The 27297-nt window shown below is 47.3% G+C and overlaps 1 protein-coding gene across 1 annotated transcript in view; it reads right to left on the bottom strand.

The window, feature by feature from the left end:
• The window catches only part of DPP6 (dipeptidyl peptidase like 6), a 795167-nt gene that overhangs the window by 325675 nt on the left and 442195 nt on the right, over positions 1-27297 (bottom strand). Inside the window, exon 3 of the mRNA XM_052638993.1 lies at positions 16553-16651. Coding sequence (XP_052494953.1) covers positions 16553-16651 — 99 coding nt within the window. The remainder of the gene's footprint in view (positions 1-16552; positions 16652-27297) is intronic.

Below are 27297 nucleotides of genomic sequence, written 5' to 3'. Positions count from 1 at the left end.
CTTACACGCTACCTCACATGTGGCCCCGGGCACAACAGCCCTGGGGGGTGCTGTTCTCAGACGGGATGGCTTCTCTGTAAGACCCCATATAAAACTGCAGTGATTGCTCCCACGAACCCTGGCCAGAAAAGAAACACTCTGTTCTAGAAGAATCTCAGGTAAGCTACAGATCGGGGTTACTGGGCCTCGGTGATCAAACAGACAGGAAGCTGCGTGGATTTTAACCAGCTGCTGGAAGGCCATTTTCTGACCCTAGGCCATTTCTCACGGGACAGTCTGCAGTGAGCGTCACTCCTATGAGGGTTTTAGAGCTGGTCTTCTGACAAAGCCTCCGATGCAGAAGAAAAGGGGGCAATGAGAACAAGATCCCCGTCCTGCTTGGAGGACCAGCTCCCTGTGGCGAGCTGTAGGGTCCACATTGAAGGCTTTGGAAAGAGATGAACCTGCGGTCACCTCCTTTGCTGTGACAACTGGCCATAGAACTGAAAGACGGTTCATTAACCTCTCGAAGGCCCAGTTTTCTCATATGTACAATGGAGACACCGCCAGCCACAAAGAATTGCTGTGGACGTCACGTGAGCTAAGGCACGCGTGGCACCTGGGGCAGCGTCTGCCAGACTGGCACCTGGTGAAGGAGAAGGACAAGCCCAGGGGTAAGGGCAGAGGGGAGGCCAGGAGGAGGCCCCTCTGGATGCCTCGCTCCCCAGAGCACCTCCACTCCTCGGAGATTCCTACAAAGCCGTCTCATCTTTCCCGTTATTTTCCTCTCTGTGGTCCTCGCTGGGCTCTTACATTGTCACCTGAGGTTTGCACTGACCTCCTCCCAGTCTTTTCTGGAACAAAACGCTATGAATTCACTCATTTCACTCTACGCATTAACTAACACTTCCTGGGCACCACACGGGGTGCAGGGGAGATACAGCCCTGATAATCAAGCAAATAAAAACAACCGATGCTTCATAAGTTAACATTTACACCACAGTCTTATGTTCTACACACAAGGGACAAACCACACCTGCTGTCTCTTTATGACCCCGAGTCATCTAACTAACCAGAGCTCCAGGCATCGGGCAGACACTTCATAATATTGATAAAGTGAACGGTGATGCTTTAAGCATGCTGCTTTTTTTTTTTTTTTAATGGGGTATAGTGTTTCTACAACACCGTGTCAGTTTCTGCTGTACAGAAAAGTGAATCAGCTATACCAATACATACATCAGCCACGTATCTCCTCGTTTTTGGATTTCTTTTCCATTTAGGTCACTACATAGCACTGAGTAGAGCGCTCCCTGCGCTGTAGAGCGGGCTCTCCTCAGTCACCTGTTTTATACAAACTATCAATAGTGTGTGTATGTCAACCGCAATCCCCTAATCCATCCCACGCCTCCGTGGTATCCATACGGTCGTTCTCTAAGTCTGTGTCTCTATTTCTACTTTGCAGATAAGTTCTTCTAGGCCATTTCCCCCCCTAGGTTCCACCTATATGCATTAATATAAAATATTTGCTTTTCATGGCTACCTACTCCAGTATTCTTGCTTGGAGAATCCCATGGACAGAGAAGCCTGGTGGGCTACGGTCCATAGGGTTGCAAATAGACAGGGCTGAAGCAGCTTAGCACACACATACGTATGCCAGTCTGTGACACATACGTACGCCAGTCTCTAGGTCCATCCACGTCTCTGCAAATGGCAGTTTCTTCCCATTGTAGGGCTGCGTGGCAGCCAAGGATGCTGCCGTACCTGTTTACATTGCTTTATGCAGTTTGAGCCCTGGAGACTGAGTCTCTGTTGGGTGCCAAGACAGAATCCTTGAGCTAGTGCAGTTGGTAATAAATAAATCACTTCCAGAGATTAAGTTAGCACCCAGAAGGAAAGCTGTGAAGAGACACAGATCAGCAGAAGACCTGCCAAGACCATGAACAAGCAGAGAAAGGAAGCCCGCCATATCGGGCTTGGGAGCCCCAGGTGCAACCCCCTCGTGACTGGGGCAGTCCACAGTGCCTGGAATAAATATCCAACGGTCAGCGGTGTTACTGTAAAACTCAAGTGCTCATATGAAAATTAGAGAATGACCCTGCTCCCTGCTGCTGCTGCTGCTGCTGCTGCTGCTAAGTCACTTCAGTCGTGCCCGACTCTGTGCAACCCCACAGACGGCAGCCCACCAGGCTCCCCTGTCCCTGGGATTCTCCAGGCAAGGACACTGGAGTGGGTTGCCATTTCCTTCTCCATCCTATTCATTTTCCCTGTTCATCAAGTAGACGAGTCAGGTGGAGGGGAAGGGGGACGGTGGAGGAGCGCTAGTTCTTTCTCTAAACTCTGTCGAACGCTGACTCAAAGGAGGGAGGGGTCAAAGATTCTGGGTGAATCTGAAGCTCTAACGGCCGAGAAAGATGATGCGAAGAGTAAAGGAGGCCATGGGTTGGCCTGAGAGTCAAGCTGAAAGGGAAAGTTCCTTTTAGCCTTTAATACATTGCATCCCCTCTTAGGCACTTAAGACTTACTCTAGCCCTGTCCATGGGGTTCGGGCATCAGGAAGAAAGGCTTTTATTAGCTTACAGACAGGCATTGAAGTGGTCATTGTTTCTTATGTCCATTAGCTGATAAATGAGCAGACTCTAATTTGCAATCCATTTGTTTGTTTAACCTGACTTATTTGGGGCTCTTAACACCAAATTAAGTTTTAAAAACCCAATAATTTGGTTTAAGGATGAACACCAACCTAGGCATTTTGTGTTTAGTAAAAACCTATTTTCCTGTGAGGAGTCACGGATATGAAAGTTGGAAAAGAAAACACCCCAGGAAAGGCTGGTATTAATATTACATTATGTTGACATTTATCCCCCAGATGTCACGAAAAAGGTGCCTTCTCATGAGCTGACCACGGCATCTCCTCTGCATGTAGCTTGTATTTACTCACGGGAAGGTTGCCTGGGTCTCATTTCCGAGGCAATTTGAACAAGGTGCCAAAGGGCTAAAATGACTTCTAAGATGCACTTCTGATCTCTGGCTATTGCTCTACAATCCACGTGACCAGAGGGGAGAATGGGACAGTGACTGTCAGGGTCTGTATATATTTGCCCTTTAAAAATTCCTGATGTGGGACTTATCAACCCCCAAGTAGACAGCCTGGACTCACTGCACATTTACCAGTAAACTGCCAGATTAAAAACAAAACTCTGTCCCCAAAATAATCATCCGGCAACACTATTCTTGAGAGGTTTACCTGTTGTTTTGTAGGCATTCGCCTGTGCAGATCACAGCTATCTTAAGGCAAGTATCTGGTGCCAAGAGGTGTTTGAGCTGAGGCTGAGAAGCCACAGAGAAAACAAGTCCAGCGGCAAAAGGAAGCAAATAACCTGGTAGAAGAAGCAGAGCTCACAGGCCGCTTGGCTGCCCTGTGGAGCCTGGGGCGGGGGCGTGTGGGACTGCTGACCACCCCCCTTACCTGATACCTGGCACTTCTGCTGTGACCCTCAGGCTCACATGAGACCAGCAGCGAGAGGTGAGGGTGTTTGAGCTTGGGGAACACACTGGGGCTTCACAGACACGTCCAGACTCCCACTGTCCATAGGATTCAGCCTCGCAGTGACTCAGTTAATGCTCTCGCATTTAATGAACAACCTTTCCACTGAATTCGGGGCACGTTCTCAGAAGGCATTTTCAGTGTTAAGCCAGACAGAACCCTTAAAAAGGCCAGCTCTGTCATGTGTACGTTGTGTGGCCCAGGACAAGTGACTGGACCTCTCTGATCCCAGGAAGCTTTACCTGCCACCCTGGCATTACCAGGAAGCATTCTGCGGCTGCGTCATTTCTGAGGTTTGTTCTACTTGCCTTGTATATTTGGGGTGGATGGAAGCCCCATCCAAGGATCTCATCTGGGAAAAACTAACAAAGCGAAGTTGCTTGGCTGTTCCTTGTTTGCAAAGGGCAGGGGTCCCAGAAATGTATCTTTTCTTTGGAATAACTTCTTAGTTTGACTTTCTAGCTGTTGTTGAGAAAGGCTGCCTGGCACCTGAGGCAGGGCCTCGGAAAGAAGGGGTGCCTAGCAAGCTAGAGTCTTCTGCATAAGGACCCTGAGTAAACGAGTTGTTTGTTGTTTCTTCTGGGAGAGGAGATTGTGCAGGAGCCCAGGATGCACAGAGAACTAAAGGGTCTGAACACGGAAGAGAAGCCTGTAACCCAAGAGACGGCCCTGCTGGGAGCGATGGGGGTCAGTCTGAGAAGCCAGAAACCAAGCACTGAAAAGGCCCCCAGACTGCGCATAGGACCCGAGTCCACGTACAGGCTTCTGGGTGATCCCACGCAGCTGAAAGACTTCCCGTGGAGCTGGTGACACCCCAGGGCCCCTCGTGGGGTGGCTTTGGGTGACTCTGGAAACAGAGCATGCTAAGGACTTAGCACATTTTGCATGTAATCAGTAAATGACAAGGACAGAAATTATGTCGTCACTGTTGTTCAGTTGCTAAGTCGAGTCCGACTCTTTGCAACCCCAAGGTCTGCAGGACGCCCTGCCCTGCCCTTCACCATCTCCTGGAATTTGCTCAGACTCATGTCTATTGAGTCGGTGATGCCATCCAACCATCTCATCCTCTGTCACCCCCTTCTCCCCCTGCCCTCAATCTGTCCCAGCAACATAAGCGAGGTGAACAAATCTAGAATCAGGAGCTTCTTTACCATCTATTAGATTCTCCCTATTAAAGCAGGAAAAGAGAAACACCCCCGTCACTGTCATTACACACATGCCTGTGATTTCTTTCAATGGCAAGAGTTAGCACAGATAAAGAGCCTGGTTATCATTCCATCAACCAGAATTCATTTACGCAGAGTGCTGGGCCATGCATGCTTGGAGTCGTCCTTCAGTCAGGTCCTGTTCACAGAGACTCTGCCACATGCCAGACGCTCCGCTCCATGAGGGAAACAGGACAACACAGCAACACACTCTCAGCCCCGAGAAGCCTGCTTTCCAGGGTGAGGCAGCGCTTGCGCTGAGTCGCTCAGTCGTGTCCAACTCCTTGCAACCCCGTGGACTGCGGCCCGCTAGGCTCCTCTGTCCTTGGAGACTCTCCAGACAAGGATACTGGAGTGGGCTGCCACGCCCTCCTCCAGGGAATCTTCCCGACCCAGGAATCGAGCCCAGGGTAAGGCAGAGATGGAAGCAAACAGCTGAATGCAAATTAGATGCACTGTCGGCCCGGGGTTGAAGGGCCACTGGAGATTACACTCAACCATGGACGAGATCAACTGATTCATTTTATATTAATTAAGAAGGTGATCAATGTTTGAAAAGATGTCAATGATAATTAACTAGCCTCTAGTAGACTGATGAGGGTAAGGACTTGGGATAATTTAATTGAGACAATGAATGATAACGTCAGTGCTGGTAATGAGGGTCACTGCATTTCAAGGATGTAAAATCTCTAATTAATAGGACTTTCCGGTTTGCTTTAAAAAGACCATTCTAGACTCAGAGGAATATCACCCCTGGGTTCAACAGCTGCAGTAAAGTGGGGCTTACGGAACTTCACAGGCTGCTTAATTTGCATGAAAGTAAAATAAAATGAGGCTGGTTAGTCCCGGTTTGTGAGCTGTGGGGCCGAAAGTACCCTTGACATCCCACTACCAGGCAGACCACCTGCCCTGCACCCTGGTCTGGTTTACAGGCGGGCCTTCAGCGGTGACACGCGGTACCTCAGGGCATGCCCTAAGTGATTGATGGGGCGGGGGTGGGGGAGAGGTTGAGGAGAAGCCCCCTAGTCAGGCCTGGAGCCCTGGAACAGCCACAGAACATTCTGAAAACTGACTTTCCACCTCACTGAGGATGCAACATAACATGTAACTCTCACTTGAGATCTCTTTTCTCAAAATGAAAATGTGCACGCCCGTGTGTGTGTGTGTGTGCGCACGCGCACATGTGTGTTTTCATATATGCAAATAAAGCCTGTCTCTCTGTAATGCAAAGAAACAAAGTTGAAATAGGATTTTACTCTTTGCTTCTGCCAAGGGTCTTCATTCAGTTCAACGAAACAGAGGCTGTATCTAAATTTCCCAGGGAAGAGGCACTTGCCAACTGAAAAGTGAGGAAAAGATTCAGAAGGTGCCTCTCTCTACTGGGAGCGTGTTGGCCCACCTAAGCCTGAAGAGATGCAACTCCTCAAAGCAGGAATTCCTACCAGCAGAAGGGTCCCCTCAGACAGAAGACCAAAAGCAAGGAGCGTGATGTCCACAGAGCATTCGGGGCCTCCAAAGGGAGGAACCAGGCTTGTTCCCGTCTCTGCCCCAATCACTCCTTTAGCTGCTAGTGAAGCAGGTCCAGCCCTGCAGAGTGAGGACCCCAACACTGGGGACCCTGAGACGATAATCCAGGAGACGCGCGGACGGAACTGTGAGTTCAGCACAGAGCAACTGCTTCTCCTTGGGAAAAGCCAGGGAGAGTTTATTTTGGATCAAGCCATGAAGAGTGGATGAGGATTTCCCAAGCACAGAAGTACTGGATAAAAGCACTTTCATATACACAGAGCCAGAGAGAAACAGAGAAGAAAACTAAGTTACTGAATGTAGCTATTGTTCTCATTTATTGCTATTATTGCTTCTACTGCCCAGGGCACTCACTGCTACAGCCTTTGGAATGCTTCCTGCAGGTATTCATAACTCCAAAGGACGGTTAGCAGATAATCATTTTCGCTCTCACCGTGGAAGTGTGGGCGTTGCATTAAGAAGGCAGGACGATGCAGACAGGGGGCTGCTGAAAGCACCTCGGTCTGAGGATACATCCGGGAGCACGGGTGGGAACAAGCTTCACTGCACTGAGACAGTCTGCGGCAGGCATAGCTGGCCTCACACCAGACAAGTGGCTTTCTCTTCCCCTGAGCAAGGGGAAATCTCGAAAACCGTTCAGTAAACTGGGGCTTTACCCAAACGTGTACTCTAATTGTATTTCACCTGTTTCTCATGGGCTTTAATCAGGCACAGTGATGCTCTTCGATGTGCATTCTATGCAATGACTTCAAATGGTAACTAAATCCTTACCTCCACCAGTACCGAGCCATGAAAGAACGTTTTCTCTTTCTGAGACCTGACCTCTCTGGGCATTCCTCTGTAGTGACTGTTGGTGCAGGTGGCGCCAAACAACCCTTAGGGGAACTTTTTGACTCTGCAATTCTAAAGACTTAATAGTTTCAATTGAAAAATGTAGCTTTCGAAAAGCAGCGGAAATACCCAAACCTTTGTAAACTGGAATCCCTCCTTCATCCCCCCCACCCGCTGAGCTTTAGAAAAAGAAATCCATCTGGTCTTTCAGAATAACAATAGAGAAGGGGAGAAAGTAAATATGGAAATCAGGCTGCTTTGAGCTTTGTGAACTATCTCAATTTTATCTTCTAAAACATATACTTTTCCAGGATCAACCAGCCAGCTGATATTTCCCGACATTCAAAGGAAGTGATTTTCTCCAATTTTACAGCCTCTCTCATATCCTCCCTCACGGCGCCTGGATGAATGGAAATGAGAAGCAACAAACAGTGGCGAGGCTCTGGAGCCAGCAGCCACCACGGGCTCTCACCACGTTCCACTGAAGTCCAGAGAGAGAGTGGACTGGGAGGCCAGGCCTTGCCTGGGGCTCGCAGACAAGCCGATCCGGCCCTGGCAGCAGCTGCTGCCAACCACCCCGGGCCCGGCTGCGTCCTGAAGACGCTGGGCAGGGAGAGCGGGTCCCCCGACGGGTGCGGGTGCCTCGGCTAGCTCAGGCCACAGGCTGCAGGCTCGCCAGCCCATTGCCAAGGTTCAGCCCAGGCGGCCTTCCTAAGAGGGAATCTGCAACAGCAAATAAGCTTCCTGAGAAGGTGTGTCATCCAGGAGTCTCTGGGGTGCTGTGGCTTCAGGCTACCTGTGCAGAGCGGCCGACCCCACAAATACAGAGGGACACTCTTTCCCTGTTGCTGGCAAGTGTGATGAACAGAAGAGCCGTCTGCATCACCAACTCGATGGACATGAATTTGAGCAAGCTCTGGGAAACAGTGGGGACAGAGGAGCCTGGTGTGCTACAGTCCACAGGGTCGCAAAGGGTCGGACACGACTCAATGACTGGATAGCAGCAGCAAATACAAATATCACCCCCTGTTTGGGGAATTAGCCCTCCCCCCATCAGTCTGAAACAGGGTTAGTAATCTCAGACATGCAGATGACGCGACCCTATGGCAGAAAGCAGAGAAGAACTAAAGAGCCTCTTGATGAAAGTGAAAGAGAGTGAAAACATTGGCTTAAAACTCAACATTCAGAAAACAAGATCGTGGCATCCAGTCCCATCACTTCATGGCAAACAGATGGAGAAACAACGGAAACAGTGAGAGACTTCATTTTTTGGGGTGGGGGGGGGCTCCAAAATCACTGCAGGTGGTGACTGCAGCCATGAAATTAAAAGACCCTTGCTCCTTGGAAGAAAGCTATGACAAACCTAGGCATATTAAAAAGCAGAGACATTACTTTACCGACAAAGGTCTGTCTAGTCAAAGCTATGGTTTTTCCAGTAGTCATGTATGGATGTGAGAGTTGGACTATAAAGAAAGCTGAGCGCTGAAGAATTGATGCTTTTGAACTGTGGTGTTGGAGAAGACTCTTGAGAGTCCCTTGGACACCAAGGAGATCCTAAAGGAATCCTAAAGGAAATCAGTCCTGAATATTCATTGGAAGGACTGTTGCTGAAGCTGAAACTCCAATACTTTGGCTACCTGATGTGAAGAACTGACTCATTGGAAAAGACCCTCATGCTGGGAAAGACTGAAGGCGGGAGGAGAAGGGGACGACAGAGGATGAGATGGTTGGATGGCATCACCGACTCGATGGACATCAGTTTGAGCAAGCTCCAAGAGCTGGGGATGGACAGGGAGGCCTGGTGTGCTGCAGTCCATGGGGTCGCAAAGAGTCGGACACGACTGAGTGACTGAACTGAACTGAACTGATCTGCCACACGAAGCAGTCTGATGAAGGGCAACAAAACCCAACCCACTGTATGAGAGACTTGCAGGAAAGGCGTTCCTGGGGCGAGTGGGTGTGCGGCTGCCGAGGGGCCGCTTCTCACTGCTGTGCCCTCCACCTGCCATCGCAAAGTCGGCTGAGCACCAGCTCTCCGGCACCCTCTTCTCCCAGGTCTTCTCTGATGCCGCCTCCTCGGGCCCCTCCTGCCTGGGAGAGTGTGAACAGCTCCCACGAGATGCATACTTCCCACGTCTCCAAGTGGCTCCCACTCCTCATGGAGCTTCACTCCGTTCTCAGCACTTAAAGCACATCCCACAGAGTTCTCGCTCATTAGCTTCTGCTCTGCCGTCATCTAACCACAAGAGCTGACTCCAACTAGGCAGAGACTGCGCTCGCTAACCAAGGCGCCACCTCGAGGCATTCCGTGCATATCTTCCCACCCCCATGTCTGCGCACCAGAACATCTTATTCATGCACGGCTCACCATGCCTTCTGACATCTGTCACTCCGTCTCCACTCACAGCTGAGACTTCCACTCTCTGAAGACTGACCGAATTAAGGAAGGACTGATGCTGAAGCTGAAACTCCAGTATTTTGGCCACCTAATTCTAAGAGGTGACTCATTGGAAAAGACCTTGGTGCTCGGAAAGATTGAAGGTGGGAGGAGAAGGGGACAACAGAGGATGAGATGGTTGGATGGCATCACCAACTCAATGGACATGAGTTTGAGCAAGCTCCGGGAGCTGGTGATGGACAAGGAGGCCTGGCGTGCTGCAGTCCATGGGGTCACAGAGTCAGACACAACTGAACGATTGAACTGAACTGATGTACTGAGAGCCTACTGAGACATTAACATGATCATGGAAATAGACATTTATTTTCATTGAAATATGTTTATGATAATGTGTTATAAACTTTCCCCCATGTAATAAACATGGTCAGCATTGTCCCACCAATTATATCTAAGAGGATAAATAGGAAAATGTAATTTTATTACAGGGGATTTATTTTTATCCTTTAAAATAGCATTCTCTGTTTTCTACTTTAGTACAATAAGTATGTAATTCAGGTCTAATAAAAAATTTGATACAACACACACACCTAAGCTCTCACGGCGCCATTTCACTACTCTCTACCCTTCAGTTTCAACAGATCACGCTCGACCCCTCTGTTTCTGTGAATGGAACCCTTTCTCACTGGCCACCATCCTCTCCCAAGAACCTGAGTCATCTGGTCCGATGCTGTCCCCCTCTGGGCTCCTGGATGGGTCTTCCCCACGGCTGCACACTGTGGACGGGCATCCCAGGTGGGGCTCTGCCCGGGGCCTCTGTGGCTGCTGCCCCACAGGGGACATGCGGGACCCTCTCCCACAGAGAGCTTACTCGAAGGGCTCTCACAGTCAGATATCTGCTTAAACCAGCTTCATCAGAAAGGACTTCCAACCATTCCACGCAAAGTAGCGGATCCATAAGTTTCCTTATCCTTAAAAGTCAGTTGTTTAAGTTGCAAATGGGAGAATGTTCCAGAAGGGCCAGCAGATGGCCACAGACTGGGTACTTTGCTAAAGATTCCAGACACCGAAAGGTAGAAACGAAAGCACTCCACCCAGCCGTGTAATGATTCCCGCCTTGAACCAGAGCCAAGGCCCAAGGGGCCACTGAGGAGCATGGCGCCCGGTCCTGCCTGCTGCCACGCCTGCCCCCAGTCCTGCATCCTTTATGTGGACTGAGACAAAAAGGCCGACGTCAGCCAGGAGTGTCTGACTGAGGATTAGACGGGGTCGCAGAGTCGGACACGCCTGAAGCCACTTAGCAGCCGCAGCAGCGTATTCTGAAGGCAGAGCTGACAGTTCTTGATGGGTTAGATATGAAGCACAAGAAAAAGAGGGGGGACGACGACGACCCCAGGTCTTTCAACCGGTTCTGCCAGAAGAACAAAGTTCTCATCAGCTGATTTGGGAGTGGCTGTGGATGGGACTTCCCAGGCGGCGCCAGGGGTAAAGAAGCTGGCTGCCAGTGCAGGAGACATACGAGCCGTGGGCTCCATCCTGGGTCGGGAAGATCCCCTGGAGAAGGGAAAGGCTGCCCGCTCCAGTATTCTTGCCTGGAGACATAGAGGAGCCTGGTGGGCTATCCATGGGGCTGCACAGAGTTGGACAAGACTGAAGCAACTCAGCACGTGGATGGTGCGGGTGCTTTTTCTTTTTTGGCGAGGAGGGGGTGAACTCATATTTGGTGATATTAAAGCTAGGGTTGTATGTCTGTGAGACATCTGAGAGCTTCAGGGGAGAGGTCTGGTCTGGAGAATAAGTTAGGGGTCATCAGTAGGTGGAGAATATTTAAAGTCATGAGACTAGATGAAAACTCGGGGGGAGTGAGTGTAGATACTGAAAGCGAAGGGGAAGCCTGAGAGCCAGGCCCACCAGCATCAGAAGTCAGAGACAGCCGCTGAGGAGATAGAGACAAAACCAAGAGAACGTGACGACACGGCGGTCAAGCGAGGAAGCTGGCGCAGGTGGAGGGCAGGGACGGTGTCAAATGCTGCTGACGGCAGACTAAGCAGAGGTCTGGGATGCGAAGGTGGAAGTTAGCAACCTGGAGGTTCCTGGCGACCTCGACAAGAGAAGAGTCAGGGAGTCCTATGGCTGAAAGCCTAACCAGGGTGGGCTTAGCAAGAGCTGGAGAAGCACCTGGAGACGGTACAGGGGCGCCCGTTTCAAGCTGCAGAGAGGAGCAAGAAATCGGGCAGGGCCTGGTGGGGAAGGTGGAGCCCAGCTGAGCCTTCCGCGTGTTTTTGGAGACCCAAGCAGCAGCATATCTGCTTGATGACGGGAATAATCTAACACAGAGATGAAACATTGACACTGGGAGAAGAAAGGAGACATGTGCTGCCATTATTCCTCAAGTAAGGGAGGCACATTCACCCCTAACGCCTGGCGGCTGAGCACAGACAGGTCACAGTGCGCTTCCAGGCTGGGGGAGGCGCAGGGCGAGCGGCAGCTGCAGGCGCTGGCGGGTGAGGTGACGAGATGGTGGGAGTGTTCTTTTCCTTTCTCCCGGAAGGTCTGCGTGGGAAGTAGAATGGGAAGAAAGTTTTGAGGGTTAAGGAAAGAGGAGAAGGTCTGAAGCGATTTATCATCTAGGGGCTGGAAAGAATGAGTAGACAAGGAGAGTCCAGGAAGATGGACCAATGGAAGTGAACAGACTTAAACGTCTGAAGTGACCTAAGACCGCATCACAGAGGCCACCTCCGATCACAGCATCCCAGCGCAGCACACTAAGATGCAAAAGGTTGAGAAGTCCAATGTGGCCACTTACAAAAGACAGAAGAGTTTATTCAACTAAGCAAACATGGGGTGAGGCCACACGCTGGGTAATTTCAAGAAGCACAGGCCTCTTCCTTTGCAGGTGGGAGGTTGAGTGAACTCAGATGTTGCCAGTTATACCGTTCTATGCATCTCAAAAGGCTAGCTGCAACAAATACCTGACGGAAGTCTACAGGGGCTTTAGGACATGAGAGAATTAGAAAGCTGTTACACCAATCATTTTCAGAAAAGGTAGATCAAAAAAGTGTCCCCAGGATGAACCTGGGTGAGGAGAAATGAAACTCCAATTCATTTTTTTCCTGATAAATAAAATGTATTAGTTCTACACGATTAACTCCAATATTAAACTGAAGATAATACATTTGTTAACTTTAATGGTTAATGTTCACTAAAAAAGTCAAAGTCTCTTTCTTGGGGAATTGCACCATTTTTCTTGATCACTTGTGTTCTGTTAGTTCAACATAGGCACCATGGGAATAAGGAGTCCTAAAATAGAGAGTTAAGGAACTGCAATAATCCTGAAATACTCATAACCTACAGTCTTGATGAAACACACAATGTAGCCAGCGAGGTTGAAGAAACTGGCTGCAGACTTTGGTTAAATACAATGTAGCTATTTATAGACACCAGTGCAGCTGTTTATAGGTTTGAATCTGAATTTTGCTACTTAGTAGCTGTATGTTCAAGTCATTTAAACACCCTTGGCTCAGCTTCCTCATCTGTAAAATGCGAATAATGGTGTGTGAGCCAGGTCACTTCAGTTGTGTCCAACTCTTTGCAACCCCATGGACTATAGCCTGCCAGGCTCCTTTGTCCATGGGATTCTCTAGGCAAGAATACTCGAGTGGGTTGCCGTGCCCTCCTCCAAGGAACCTTCCTGACCCAGGGATCAAACCCACGTCTCTTATGTCTCCTGGATTGGCATGTGGGTTCCTTACCACTAGCGCCACCCGGGAAGGTCAAGTGAATAATGGTAATTGTGAGAATTAATTGACTGAAAGTGTGCAAAGCACTTAGCCCAGAACTTAAGATATGGGAAGCCCCCGGTAGATGATGTGATGATGGTGGTGGTGATATGATGATGTGGTGATGATGGTGGTGGTGATGGTGGTGGTGGTGATGGTGATGTGGTGATGATGTGATGATGATGTGGTGATGATGGTGGTGGTGATGGTGGTGGTGATGATGGTGATGTGTTGGTGGTGGTGATGATGGTGGTGGTGATGTGGTGATGTGGTGATGATGTGATGATGATGGTGGTGGTGACGGTGATGTGGGGATGTGTTGGTGGTGGTGACGGTGACGTGGGGATGTGTTGGTGGTGGTGATGACAGCAAGGAAGACGAAGGAGAGGAAATGCAGACAGAGGAGAAAGGAGGAAGAGGAGAAGAATGAGGCTGTTGTAGTGATGATGGTGGTAGATGGTTGTGGCGGCGGTGGTGGTGGGGGTGACTCCAAGTCACCCAAAGGGAAACTGTCCCATGGGCAAAACCATGTCTTTTTTGGGGTCCAGCAACTTGCCCGCTACATTGCAGACACTCTGCTGCTGCTGCTGCTGCTAAGTCGCTTCAGTTGTGTCCGACTCTGTGCGACCCCATAGACGGCAGCCCACCAGGCTCCCCCGTCCCCGGGATTCTCCAGGCAAGAACACTGGAGTGGGTTGCCATTTCCTTCTCCAATGCATGGAAGTGAAAAGTGAAAGTGAAGTCGCTCAACCGTGTCCAACTCTTCGAGATCCGATAGACTGCAGCCCACCAGGCTCCTCCGTCCATGGGATTTTCCAGGCGACAGTGCTGGAGTGGGGTGCCATTGCCTTCTCCGTGTAGACACTCAACAAACACTAATTAAATGAATTAATGTTCTGACCATTTCTAAAGCTCATCTCAGCTCCACGACAATCAACAATCCTATGAAATGTAGGATTCTTTCTCTGGGTTTTCACATTCAGACTTGTAAGGTTAGAAAATGAATGAATTCCTTATGGCGTCTGTGAGACTCACATTGTAAGGCACAGTTAGTCACCACAAAGTCACTTCTTTCCCTTTAAGCTACTGCATCTTCAGGGAGCAGGAAGAAAGAGACTGATCAGGAAGAGGGATCAGTGAAAGGAGGAGGGGGCAGCTAGAAAATAGAGGGGGGAGGAATCAGTTATGTTCCCTTGGATTTCTGATGGTGCCTGGTCTCTGGGGAGACCTGACCACTTGGTTACCCCACAACAAAACTTCACACTGTGCCTACAATTACAAAGAAAGACTCCTCTTACAAAAGCTCCTGGACATAAAAGGAATGTTTCTTTGAACCACAGGTCATCTTATGAGTAGATTTAACCTGCTGGGCATTTTCTGCTGGGCACAAGGCCACTTCCTGACTGCTTGTATTAACTCCCAACTTTGCGGATAGAATCAAATTCTGGCCAGAAAGCCAGCATATCTCAGGACCAGCTCCATGCCTCTGCAGCATAAATTAGTTCATGAAAGACCAATGCCTTATAACAGCAACCAACAAGGGTTCCTGTAGAAACTTGGGTGCCCTTGAGCCTCCAGATCTCTGCCTACACTTTTTACACTGTCTGCATAGGGAATGCTGAGGCGGGCCAAGCTGGAGGCCATGGAAACTCTATTCTAAAGGCTTGCCTATGTTATTTGAGCACTCATGGGGCCTTTGCAGGGCCCCCCTCCGACTGCCTCTGAACCCTGTGCCTTTGAGACCAAGGGACGCACCATCTTTGAAACTCCTTCTCGGGAAGAACGAGGAAATCACAGCCTTCCTGCACTTTGTGTCACGACCACCACTGGTCGCTCTGTTTGTCTCCAGGATGCTGCTGTGCTCCTTAAGAAGACAGTCATCACCTTTTATTCCCAAGATCTGGCCCAGAGCATGCGATCCGTGCTCAACCCTCTCTCTGCGATGGGCACACAGAAACAGGAAGCAGATGCCAAGTCCCCTTAAGACCAGAGGTAAAAGTATTTCCTCAAACAACAAAGAGCTTGGCTCTGTCAGTGATCTGGATTTCTGTGTGTGCCTCCTACTGGTATTCACAGTACGCTGCTCTCATTTCTTCCCAGTTCCCTCTTATAAAATGCATTCCCTCTGAGATTCAGCTACTCCTTTCATTTTTAAATAAGCAAATCTAAGAACCAGGAATTAATACAGAAGCCACAGTGAAGGACAAAGGAGAAGCTATTGCCCAGTGGGAGATGGAAAGCAAAGAGTCATTGCTGGTTGCTTTTCGACAGTTTGTGAAGCATAAATGGCATTTCAGAGGAGCTTGACAGTGAGAAAACATGCCACAATGTCATTCAACAAAGTATCAGCGGAAAGCGCACAAAATGGGGAGGAAGGTAGGAGACAGGCTTCCAGCTTCAGCTGTGTCACTAACTAGCTCTGTGACCTCAGAGAAGGCACTTAACCTCTCTTGGCCTCATTTACTATGAAAGCCAGGCTGTGAACTGACCTCTGGTATTCCACTACACAGGTTCTCTGCCCCGAGGATCAGTTTTCAAGTGCATCCCATGGAGGCTAAGATGAAATGAAAGCAGTATCTGTGGAGCTAACTGGAGAGGTCCTAGGACCAGACTGTGCAAGAGGGATGCAGAGAAGCCAGCAGAGGATGGGCGAGCAGCCACTTACATCCTTTTCCCCAGGACTGCAGTCTAGAGTTATTTCAGGCCCAACTAAAGGAAATAGGCTATTTTGAACCAACAAATGTATTATAAACAAACTGCCTTTCACCTCCAGTTCTATGTTGTTTTGTGGTTAAAAAAAAAAAAATTCCCCAAGCAAGAAAAAAAGATTTCATCTAGACTGAAATTCAAGAGGAAGATTAAGTTATCCGCATGTGGGCACTGGACTCCACTGTTCCCTTCACTAGGCAGCATTCTAGAAGAATGCCTTCTGTTCCTTCTGGAGCCTGGACCTAGTTGGGAGTGAAAGCGAGAGGCGTGCAAAAGGGTATAAAGAAATGCGGAGAAGGGAGCGAGGCTCAGCTGTGTCTCGCCCTGCCCTGTTGCTTAGCAACATCTCACGTCTGGGTCTGAGAAGCAGTGACTCAGGGAGGCGACCCTGAAGACCCATTTCTCATGAAGGAACAGCCTGATTTGACCAGACACACATTTCCTTAGAATGAGACGACCACAGCAAGAGCTCTGTGGGTCCACTTCTACAGCCAGAGAGAGAAAGTGAAAGGCGAATGGCAAAACCCAAGCGCTCAGAGTGGCAGAGAGCAGGAGAGATTCCCCAAACGCACTCAGGACTCACCACTTATCCACTTAGCCTCGGGATCGTGGATTTTGAAATCTTCACTGAAGAGGTCTTCCACAGTCACCTTCTTCTTTTGAGACAGACTGTTATCTTCCGCTAGAAAAGAGCAAGGCGCAGAGACAAAAAATTTTATTCCTTGGTTAAAAAAGAGAGGACCATAAAACATTCTGATTGCCACCCAGAAATGGTATACAGGGTTAAACATAATTTCTATACCTAGTGCTGAACAAAAGCCAGGCATGCTTTTTGCTTTTACTATTAGCTTAGCTACCAGGTGGCTCAGTGGTAAAAAAAAAATCCGCCTGCCAATGCAGGAGATGCCAGTTCGATCCCCAGAAGGAAATGGCAACCCACTCCGGTATTCTTGCCTGAGAAATCCCACAGACTGAGAAGCCTGGTGGGCGGGCTACAGTCCACGGGGTCATAAAAGAGTCGGACGTGTCTGAGGGACTGAACAATCACAACAAAGCTATCAAAAGCTATGGTAAGGGGAATCACAGTACGGTAAAACGCCATCGCTATGCCCTCTCCACCTGTAAAACATAAACAACCGTATTTCTTAGATATGAATGTAAATGACTGTTGAAAAACTGACTGATGAGCAATAAGGTGGAAATAGTTTAAAAAAAGAGAAGGGATCACAACTGTATTATGTAACCAGTCATTCATGGAGCATTCATAATGGCAACAGCAAACCACACACTGGGCGCCTGAAATCCAAAAACAAGTAGCACCTTCCTTAGGTATTTATCCCCCATATGCCTCACTCGTTCCTGGCTGCCTTCAGGTTGGGGAGTAGTCCTCCAGATAAGGACATACCCCACATTCTGTGTGCAAACTACCAGATTCTGACCTCCCCGCCTCCCCTGGATCAGCAGGCTTGGGAGTAAGCACCCAGGATAAGACTTGAACATCCATCCCAAGAGGAGGTATTCAGGTAATGACACCACCGGGGAGACTTTAGGAACCTGGCAGCTTTTATCCTACTTCCTAAGGCTGAAGCTTCTGGGGATTTAGATCTGCCTCAGAAAGGTTCCCTCATTATAGGCACAAAAATTCATTCATCTACGTTGACAAGACAATAGGCTGTCCACCTTCTGATCTGCGAGTCTGAGCAGATTAAAGCCGGGCAGGAACAGAGATGCAAATGCAGGGAACAGAATGTGTGGAAGTGTCGGGGGCAGGAGACGGGATGCCCAGGGGGCTGCTGACACAGCCACACTGCTAGACAGCGAGTGGGAAGCTGCGTGTTGAGCAAGGAGCTTGGCTTGGGGAGGCCATCTCTCTGCGGATAGAGAGGGGTGGGCTGGGGGAGGTGGGAGGGAGGCTCCAGAGGGAGGGGCCGTGTGCATACTTACAGCTGAGTCACGCTGCTGACCAGCAGACGCCAACACCACATTGTAAAGCAAGAGCACCTCTCCCCCCAAAACCCCCACCGGACAGGACATCGAACCACCCCCCCTGCTGTTACACTAAGAAGACACTCTTTCACCTTGGTCTGATGCCCCTCAGTCACGCAGAATGCTTGTTTACGACCCTGCTCTGTGAAATAAAAGATGCCTCTCTTGCTGCCCTTTTCCTGGAGATGCCGGTCCCCATTTCTCTAGTTTTGTGCTGGGCTGCGGCGTGGAGGTATCACGAGTGTTAGCTGGGGTGTGTAGGCCTGTGGGCATCCTGCGTGAGGTGGTTTCAGATCACCGCGATTTTACAGGGGGATGTTTGGTTGTTCTGTCTGTTTCTCTCTCCAGTTCTGGCTGTTGAGCCAGCCTTCACTTCTTGGGCTGCCATAGGGCCTGCCCTCAACAGTACCCTTTGCCTCTTTCAGCTTTCTGTTTCAAATTCTGTGGCAGGTTGGGGAAACAAAAAAAAAATTTATATTACAGAATGAAAAAATGATAATCTCTGAATGAAATCCTCAAAGCTTCTAGGATTCTAGCGTATAGATTTTGTTACATCTCCTTTGGTTTCTTCTTTGTGGCCTCCCTGGGCATGAAACATCACTGAAATTCACAGAAATGTTGTACACGGACTTGTACCTTGCATATCAAATAGGATTAGTGCATATGAAACTCTCTTAATGCACAGAACGATGAGGCTTGAGGTGGCCTTCCTGTTAGACCTGATGGTATGTGGAGCTCTCCTAGGTGCTAATCAAAGCATGTTAAAACCAAGCCCAGTTCTTCCCTCTAGGACTTTCTTATCTGCCTCTGAAGCAGTCTCGAAGAGAGATGCACTGCTTCAAGCACGATGCATTTCAGTATAGAAAACAGACAATAAATGAAAAATTTAAAGATTACTGGACATCGATCTAATAAAGTTACACCGTGAACTAGTAATTAGGAAGTATATTTGCAGCTAGTTGATAAATAAGTCCTGGAGCTCTCATGCACTTTTAGTAATTAGAGACAACAAAAATGGACTATAAACATCAAACTTGGTAAGAGACTAGATCTTAACTTTTCCCACCCTAAAAAAGAACCTAACCGTGTGGCCTTACAGAGGGTGTTAGCTGATCCTACAAAGGCAATCATATTGCAACATGTAAAGGCATCAAGCCAACATGCTGTACACCTTAAACGTGTGTGTGAGTCACGCAGTCGTGTCCGACTCGTTGCGACCCCGTGGACCCTGAAAGGCTCCTCTGTCCATAGGATTCTCCAGGCAAGAATACTGGAGCGGGCTGCCACGCCCTCCTCCTGGGGATCTTCCCGACCCGGGATCGAGCCCGCCTCTTTCACGTCTCCCACGCTGGCAGGCGCATTCTTTACCACTAGCGCCACCTGGGACGCCGTAAACTTACACAGTGTCAAATATATTTCAATTAAAATACAATATATAAAACAAGCACAAAAGCAAATATGTCAGAGACACTCAAATACATGGTCAGAAAATAACTAATCATATTAAAACTTAAATTTTATCGAATAAACACTTCTATTCAGGGATGGTTCTAGCTGCACATTTTGGTATCCACAGGAAGCCCACTAAGAGTGAAAGACTGCCTTTAAACAAACTTTGGGTCAAATACGAAAAGCCGACCTACTCACTTTCTGAAAAATTTTCCTTTTCACAAACGACTGTTCTATGCATCAAAACAAAAAAGGTGGTTTTTAAATTTTATTTGATTTATTTTTTTTTGCCACACTGCATGGCATGCAGGGCTCCCTGATCAGGGATCGAACTCACGCCCCCTGTGTTGGGAGTGTGGAGGCTCAACCACTGGACCACTGAAAATGTGTTTTATTTTTATATAACTACTACTTCCTTGGCTTAAAAAAAATACTTTAAAATCTTATATGACTTAAATAGGGAGAGCCTACAGTGGCAGCATTCCTATATGCTATCACTATAGTATTACTACATCTACGGCATTACTGTAGAAAGTGCTCCGTCCAAGCCGGGACAGGCGCTTCTGCCAAGAGTCAGCCCTCCCTCCTCCAGACACTCTCCGCTCGCCCCTCTGGAGCCTGACGGCTTGTTCACACGGTCAGGCGCTCTCTAACTAAGCTACTGACTTACAGCCTGACGCATTCCAAAATCCTTTGAGGTGGGGAGAAGCACAAGGGACTGCCATGTTCAGAAGTCAGGCTGAGCCCCAAAGAATCACAAATGAAAGACCCTGTAAGCGATTCTGACTCTCCGAATCTCAAAGAGGAAAGGAACCAGCGCTGAGAGAGTGACCACGCCGCGAGAGTGCCGGGGCTGAGGGCGGCCGCGCCTGGCGTGCCGGCGGCTGCAGGACAAAAAGCGGGGGGAACTGAGAAAAGACCCTGCTGGCCAAGATAACATAACGGAGGAACATTCCAGCTGGGAGGACTGCAAGGCCATGAAGGCACTGACGACTGCCGTGCTTTCGGGAGGCTGTGATCGCGTTGGTACTGGTGCAGTAGAAAGTGTGAGCTGAAAATGTCCAGCGAGGAAGGTATAGTCTCCCATATTTGATATTCTGAAATCCCATTAGAAAAATGTCCAGTTGTGGCTTTTCTTTAAATATCCTGCTTACCAGTCAGTACTCTTTACAGTCTAAGAACTGCCTTTCTCTGCATCAGGAATGTTATCAGTAACTGTCCAATTCAACACTGCTTCTCCGTCATTCCAGACCCCACTGGACCTCACCAGGAACCTCTAGGTCCCCTGCATTTTTACGTCTCTGGAAGGATTTGCATTATGTCTTCAGCTCAATTTTTATCTATTTTTTTTCTTTAGTGTATCAAGCTCTTTCATTTTGCTGTTTTAATTTTCTAAATAATTTATTTTAATTTCTAATATTCCAAATTAGCTCTATCAAGATCATCTGCTCTTAGGTTACAAGCTCTATGTAACTGATAATTTTGAAAAAAAACTTTTTCAAACTGATAATTAAACTGATCAAACTGATAATTTTGAAAAAAAAATTTTCAGTCATTTTCTGCTGTGCCTAATAGATTTCTATTTCTTTGGAATCAAGGTCTCATGTGCGTTAAGCTGGTGAACTGCTTTCAGGGGATGGTTTCTTTGGGTCCTTGTGATGTAAAGTGACAACTCTAAAATGTTTTGCTGTGTTTGGAGGACTCTGACAGTTATTACCTCTCAATCCTGCAAGGAGGAGGAAAGAAAGCCATTTTATGGAAGGTAGACCTGAGCTCCTAAGAGGCTAAGTGGCTTCTCTAAAGATGTGCAGGAGGACAGTGGCTTCTCTAAAGATGTGCATTAACCACATCGGCAGGAGAGTTTAAAGACTGACATTATTCACAGAATCTGGCTTATTCATAACATATTCCAGAGCCAGGAAGCTAATAAGATCACAAAACGCAGGTAACGTTTATGATGATCCTGATAGAACACTGCTCTCCAGGTAAAAATGTTTTCTGTAATAAAGAAAAGATTGGGAAAAACTTTTAAAGGCATACATTTCCTTAACTGGAAAAGACTTGGCCATCAAATCAGATCAACAATGACGGGCACACAGCAAGTGGTCACTCTGCTGTGAACAGTGTGGGTGATGTCAAGTACCAAGTGCTTTAAAAACTCGAAGAGGAAAAGGACAGTGGTGGGCATGTCAGGTGCAAATCCACAGGGAGACAGACCCCAGCCTGAGACGCAGAGCAAAACTACTCTAATGCTCAGAATCAGTCACTGGGAAACTTGTGTGTTATTTCTATAGAGGTTGATAATCGGTGTGCGTTTCCATACAAACACCTAAGGAAGAACATGCGGAAATCAATTTTTCATTTTTCAGTGTCTGCACTGTTAATTCACAAGTTCCAATGACACAGAGTTTGCTGAGAAGCAAGTCGCTGCAGCCTTTTCCATTAACAAGCATCCTAACACAGCTGTGCAGAGAAGGAAAAAGCTCGGTGAACACAGAGGGACTGTGCCTGCGTGCCAGTGCAAAATGAGCGCTCTATGCCAGATACGGTCAGAGGCTGGGTCCAATAATTCCAATCAGATTTCTTTTCTCTTCTCTTTTAATAGAAAAAGTACAATAAATAACGATGTCTGCTGCACATACTACTCATATTTCTTTAGTAGATTCTTGACATAATGAAAGAATAAATTTAGTTATGCTTCACTATCAACGGCTTAGGAACAATGACATTTAAACCAGGTAACATATCAACAACCTCAGATATGCAGATGATGCCATTCTAACGGCAGAAGGTGAAGCGGGCCTAAAGAGCCTCTTGATGAGGGTGCAAGAGGAGAGTGAAAAAAGCTGGCTTGAAACTCAACATTCAAAAACCAAGATCATGGCATCCAGTCCCATCACTTCTTGGCAAACAGAAGGGCTTCCCTGGTGGCTCAATGGGTAGAGCGTCTGCCTCCAATGCGGGAGACCTGGGTTTGATCCCTGGGTTGGGAAGATCCCCTGGAGAAGGAAATGGCAACCTACTCCAATACTCTTGCCTGGAAAATCCCATGGACTGAGAAGCCTGGTAGGCTACAGTACGTGGCGTCACGAAGAGTCGAACACGACTGAGCGACTTCCCTTCCCTTCATTTCACTTCAAAGTGAAAGCAGTGATAAATTTTATTTTCTTGGGCTCCAAAATCACTGAGCACAGTGACTGCAGCCATGAAGTTAAAAGACACTTGCTCTTTGGAAGAGAAGCTAGGACAAACCTAGACAGCACAGTCTAAAGCAGAGACATCACTTTGTCGGCAAAGGTGCACACAGGCACAGCTAGGGTTTTTCCAGCAGAGTTGGGCCATAAGGAAGGCTGTGCGCAGAAGAACTGAGGCTTTCAAAGTGTGCTGGAGCAGACTCTTGAGAGTCCCTTGGACTGCAAGGAGATCAAACCAGTCAGTCCTAAGGGAAATCAGTCCTGAATATTCATTGGAAGGACTGATGCTGAAGCTAAAGCTCTAGTACTTTGACTACCTGATGCGAAGAGCTGACTCATTGGAAAAGATTCTGATGCTGGAAAAGATTGAGGGCAGGAGGAGAAGGGGACGACAGAGGAGGAGACGGCTGGATGGCATCACCGACTCAACGGACATGAGTTTGAACAAACTCCGGGAGACAGTGAAGGAGAGGGAAGCCTAGTGCGCCGCTGTTCACGGGGTCGCAAAGAGTCGGACACGACTAAGCAACTGAACAGCAGCAGCCGTGCTACGGCCGAAGTTTAGAACATTTTCATTGTTCCTCTCTAAAACTCCATAACCATGAGCAGGCACTCCCCACATCAACCCATTTCTTCCCAGTCCTAAGCAATGAAAAATTTGTTTTCTGTATCTATACATTTGGTTACTATGAGTAATTCATATGGAGTCGTATAATATCTTGGTCTTTTTTATTGGTATATTTCATTTTCAAGTTTCATCCATGTGATAATATGTAATAATATCTACCAGCACTTCATTCCTTTTTGTGGGTGAATAATGTTTCAACCCTAATAGTGTCGAGCATCTTTTCATGTGTTTATTGGCTATTTCTGTATTTCCTTTGGAGAATTATCTCCCCTTACCCAGACTGTAAAAAATGCGGAAGTTGAGAAATTCACTTCACTAGATGTGGCTTAACATACTTTTGCCAATACGACTGCAAGATCAAAATCTCAGATTTTTACTCACGTAAAAATCTCACTGAAGAGCCTAACTGTAACTCATAATCTTCTCAGCCATCTCAGCAGAAGCCAAACACAGAGATGGGAGTATCTAGCTAACCACTATGGAGGGGTTGCTGGTCTAATGGAATGAATTCCCAGGACATACATAGGAGACCCACAGGTTCTTAAGAATTGTGTATCTGCAGAAGCTCTGCCAGCTTGGACTGAAAAGGACAGAGAGACTATGAAATAAGAGAAGGCTGGCAGACCTCCAGCCTCCTCAGACAAGAAACATGCTGATAAAACTACTCAGCTGCAAACTCACGCTGCCTTTCATGAAGAAGAAACATGATCCCCGGAGGACAGAGTCACAATCTGCAGACCATTATTCCCAGGACTTAACACACACAGGAGCATGCCCAAGTGCACTTAGAAGTGCTTTGGAACTGGTAACCCCTTTTTTCCTTCAAATTTCTCCATTTTGGAACAGAAGTACTTACGACTGTTACCCTATTTCTGTCTCACCATTACTTTCAGGAGAAGACACCACTTATTTCTTTAGTTCCACAGGTTCACAATCGTGATGAATTGTGCCCTGGGATAGAGTATACCCAGAGTCTTACTCACAACTCATTGAGATTATTTAGATGATAGCATTTGGGACTGCTGAGCTGATGAAATTTTGGACTTTGAATTGATTCTGGAATAGTTTGAAACTTCTGGGGTCTCAGAACGGAGTGGATATACTTTGTATGTGGGATGGATGTAAATCTTTGAAGGCCAGAGGTCAGACTGTGTAGGCAAAATAATACACAGCAAAGATGTACATGTTGCTCAGTCGTGTCTGACTCCTTGTGACCCCATGGACTGCAGCACAGCAGGCCTCTCCCTGTCCATCACCAACTCCCGGAGTGAGGTCAAACCCATGTCCATCGAGTTGGTGATGCCAACCCACCATCTCATCCTCTCTTGTCCCCTTCTCCTCCTGCCCTCAGTCTTTCCCAGCATCAGGGTCTTTCCAATGAGTCAGTTCTTCGCACCAGATGTCCACATGTAATGGTGTTATGGATTGAACCGACTCTTCTCTCTCCAATTCATATGTGGAAGCCTTAATCCTCAATGTGACTATATCTGGCAACAGAGCCTTGAAGGAGGCGGTAAAATGAGATCATAAACGTGGGGCTCTGGTCCAACAGCACTGGTCTCCTTGTAAGCAGACAGGACTAGAGACAGAGCTCTCTCCGTCTCTCTCTCCCCCTGTGCATCCAAGCAGAGGAAAAGCGATGTGAGACCCAGTGACCAGGTCCATCTGCAGCCAAGAGGAGAGGCCACACTGGAAACCAACCCTGCTGGCCCTTCCCCTGGCACTTAAAGACTCAGGAACTGTGAGAAAATACATTTCTGTTGTTTGAATCCACTCTGTGGCTTCATTAGGTCAGCCCAGGCAAATAATACAACTAGCATTTTCAAAATTTCCGTTTCCAAAGTTTTGCTGCTAGTGCCTAAGACATACAATTAATATTTGAATATAGACCTTGTATTCCATGTTCTTTCTAAAACTACCCCTAAATGTATTAGCATTATCTACACAACTTTTTCATTTTGTCTGTAAAGAAGATAGTTTTACTTTTTAATTTCAAATAGAAACAATCCATTAGGATTGCTAAGAAAACGGGTCTGTTTACTAAAGTCAAAGTCCAAATAAGAATAAGCTAGCTGCAGCTACTGAAGAGTCTATTTGACCCGAATACCTCTAGACAAGCTGTTTAGTGACAAAGTACTACAATTTCTCTCTCCCTGTGGCTTTGTCTGCATTATCAGGTTTTAAAGAGAAATACATGTCTAAGCCAAACATTGTCAATATTTTAAATGAATTATCCATTTAAAAATTTAGGTATCTATTTATTTGGAATAACTTCTCTTTTTTAATTTTTCACAGATTTTTAGGTGATTATCCATAGACTTTGTAGTACATGGTAAAGCTGCAACCCATTCTTGATACTTAGATGACTTCACTGTTTTCAATACAGAAGCAAAATGCTTTTGCTTTTGTTTCAAAGATCTGCATTCTTTTTTGTAAGCACAGTTGACTTACAGTGTTGTGTTAGAATTTTCCACTTTAAAATCAACCATTTGGTGGGAGATTTTATTAAGTGGGACAGTGCACATGTCACTGATGAGAGCTGGGAGGAAGAGCTGGAGGGACCATGTAGCACGGAGCAGAAGGTCGTCTGGGCACTAGCTTCTCTCTCCTGTCTGGTGAGAAGCCAGGAGACTCCACTGAAGATCAGCAGAACAGGAAATGCGCTTGTAAAGACATTTTCATAGGAATTTACGAAAGAGATCTCTAGAGCAGCGGTCCACAACCTTTTTCGGCCTCAGGGATGGGTTTCATGGAAGACAATTATTCCACAAATGGGGGAGGGCAGGGTGAGGAAGGATGGTTTAGGGATGATTCACGCCCAGCACATTTGCTGTGCACTTTATTTCTAATCTAAGGCTGCTGCTGATGTGACAGGAGGTACCAGCCCATGGCCTGGAGGTTGGGCACCCCTGTCTAGAGGAAGTGAAAATAACCTGATAGTTTCTCCAACCCAGAGCAGAGAAAAGAAAGCAGGAGGAAATGTGAGTTAAATGTTCTACTTGGATGGGAGGCAGTCTGTGAATATTGATATATGAACATCACATTACAGTGACAGAAATAAATACCGGAAGAATTAAAATCAGAAATGGTCCAAAGTAATGATACCGAGGGACTGGATGCAGCACGGATAGTATGAGAAAAGTATTATTATTTTGATTTTAATTGTAATTGTTAATACCTTTTTCACTGTTTTTCTGTTTATTCATATTATTTGGGCAATAAATATTAATGAAGTTATATTCTGATCATAAAAATACACTCATACCCAAATTAATTGCCTGAATGAGCGTGCGTCTTCATGATGCACCAACGCCAAGTCAGCTGATTTGGTCTCCCGGAAGCACAGGGGTCTCTGTGAACAAAGAGTGCAGCTCCCAGCAGAGAAACGGTGGGCAGGGCAACGCTTTACCCAGTGAGGCAAGAGCAGGCATGTCCAATGCAACGTCCAACCCAAAACATTGGTGTCACAACAAACACCCGAACACATTTAAGCGGTGATTTAGTTTCGGGAACCTCATCTTCTGCCACACAAAATGACTGTTTCTTAATTTGAAATTTATTGACTTTGTTGATTGACCTGTATTTATTTTAATTTGGTTCTTGCTCTTAAGTTTATATGAATTGTTAAGTAGAGTCTGTATGTGTTTAATGAATGTTTTTCTTGGGTTCCAAAATCACTGCAGGCGGTGACTGCAGCCATGAAGTTAAAAGACGCTTGCTCCTTGGAAGAAAAGCTATGACAAACCTAGACAGCATATCAAAAAGCAAAGACATCACTTTGTCAAGAACCGTGTGCACAGTCAAAAGTATGGTTTTTCCAGTAGTCGTGTATGGATGTGAGAGCTGGATGATAAAGAAGGCTGAGCACTGTGGTGCTGGAGAAGACTCTTGAGAGTCCCTTGGACAGCAAGATCAAACCAGTCAATCCTAACGGAAATCAACCATGAATGTTCATTGGAGAGACTGATGCTGAGGGTGAAGCTCCAGTACTTTGGCCCCTTGATGTGAAGAGTCAACTCACTGGAAAAGACTCCGATGCTGGGAAAGACTGAGGGCAGGAGGAGAAGGGGA

This window comes from Budorcas taxicolor, chromosome 4 (assembly GCF_023091745.1).
Source record: "Budorcas taxicolor isolate Tak-1 chromosome 4, Takin1.1, whole genome shotgun sequence".
Classification (NCBI taxonomy): Eukaryota; Metazoa; Chordata; class Mammalia; order Artiodactyla; family Bovidae; genus Budorcas; species Budorcas taxicolor.
Note: the sequence above shows the minus strand (reverse complement) of the source record. Positions and strands in the feature narration are given on the sequence as shown.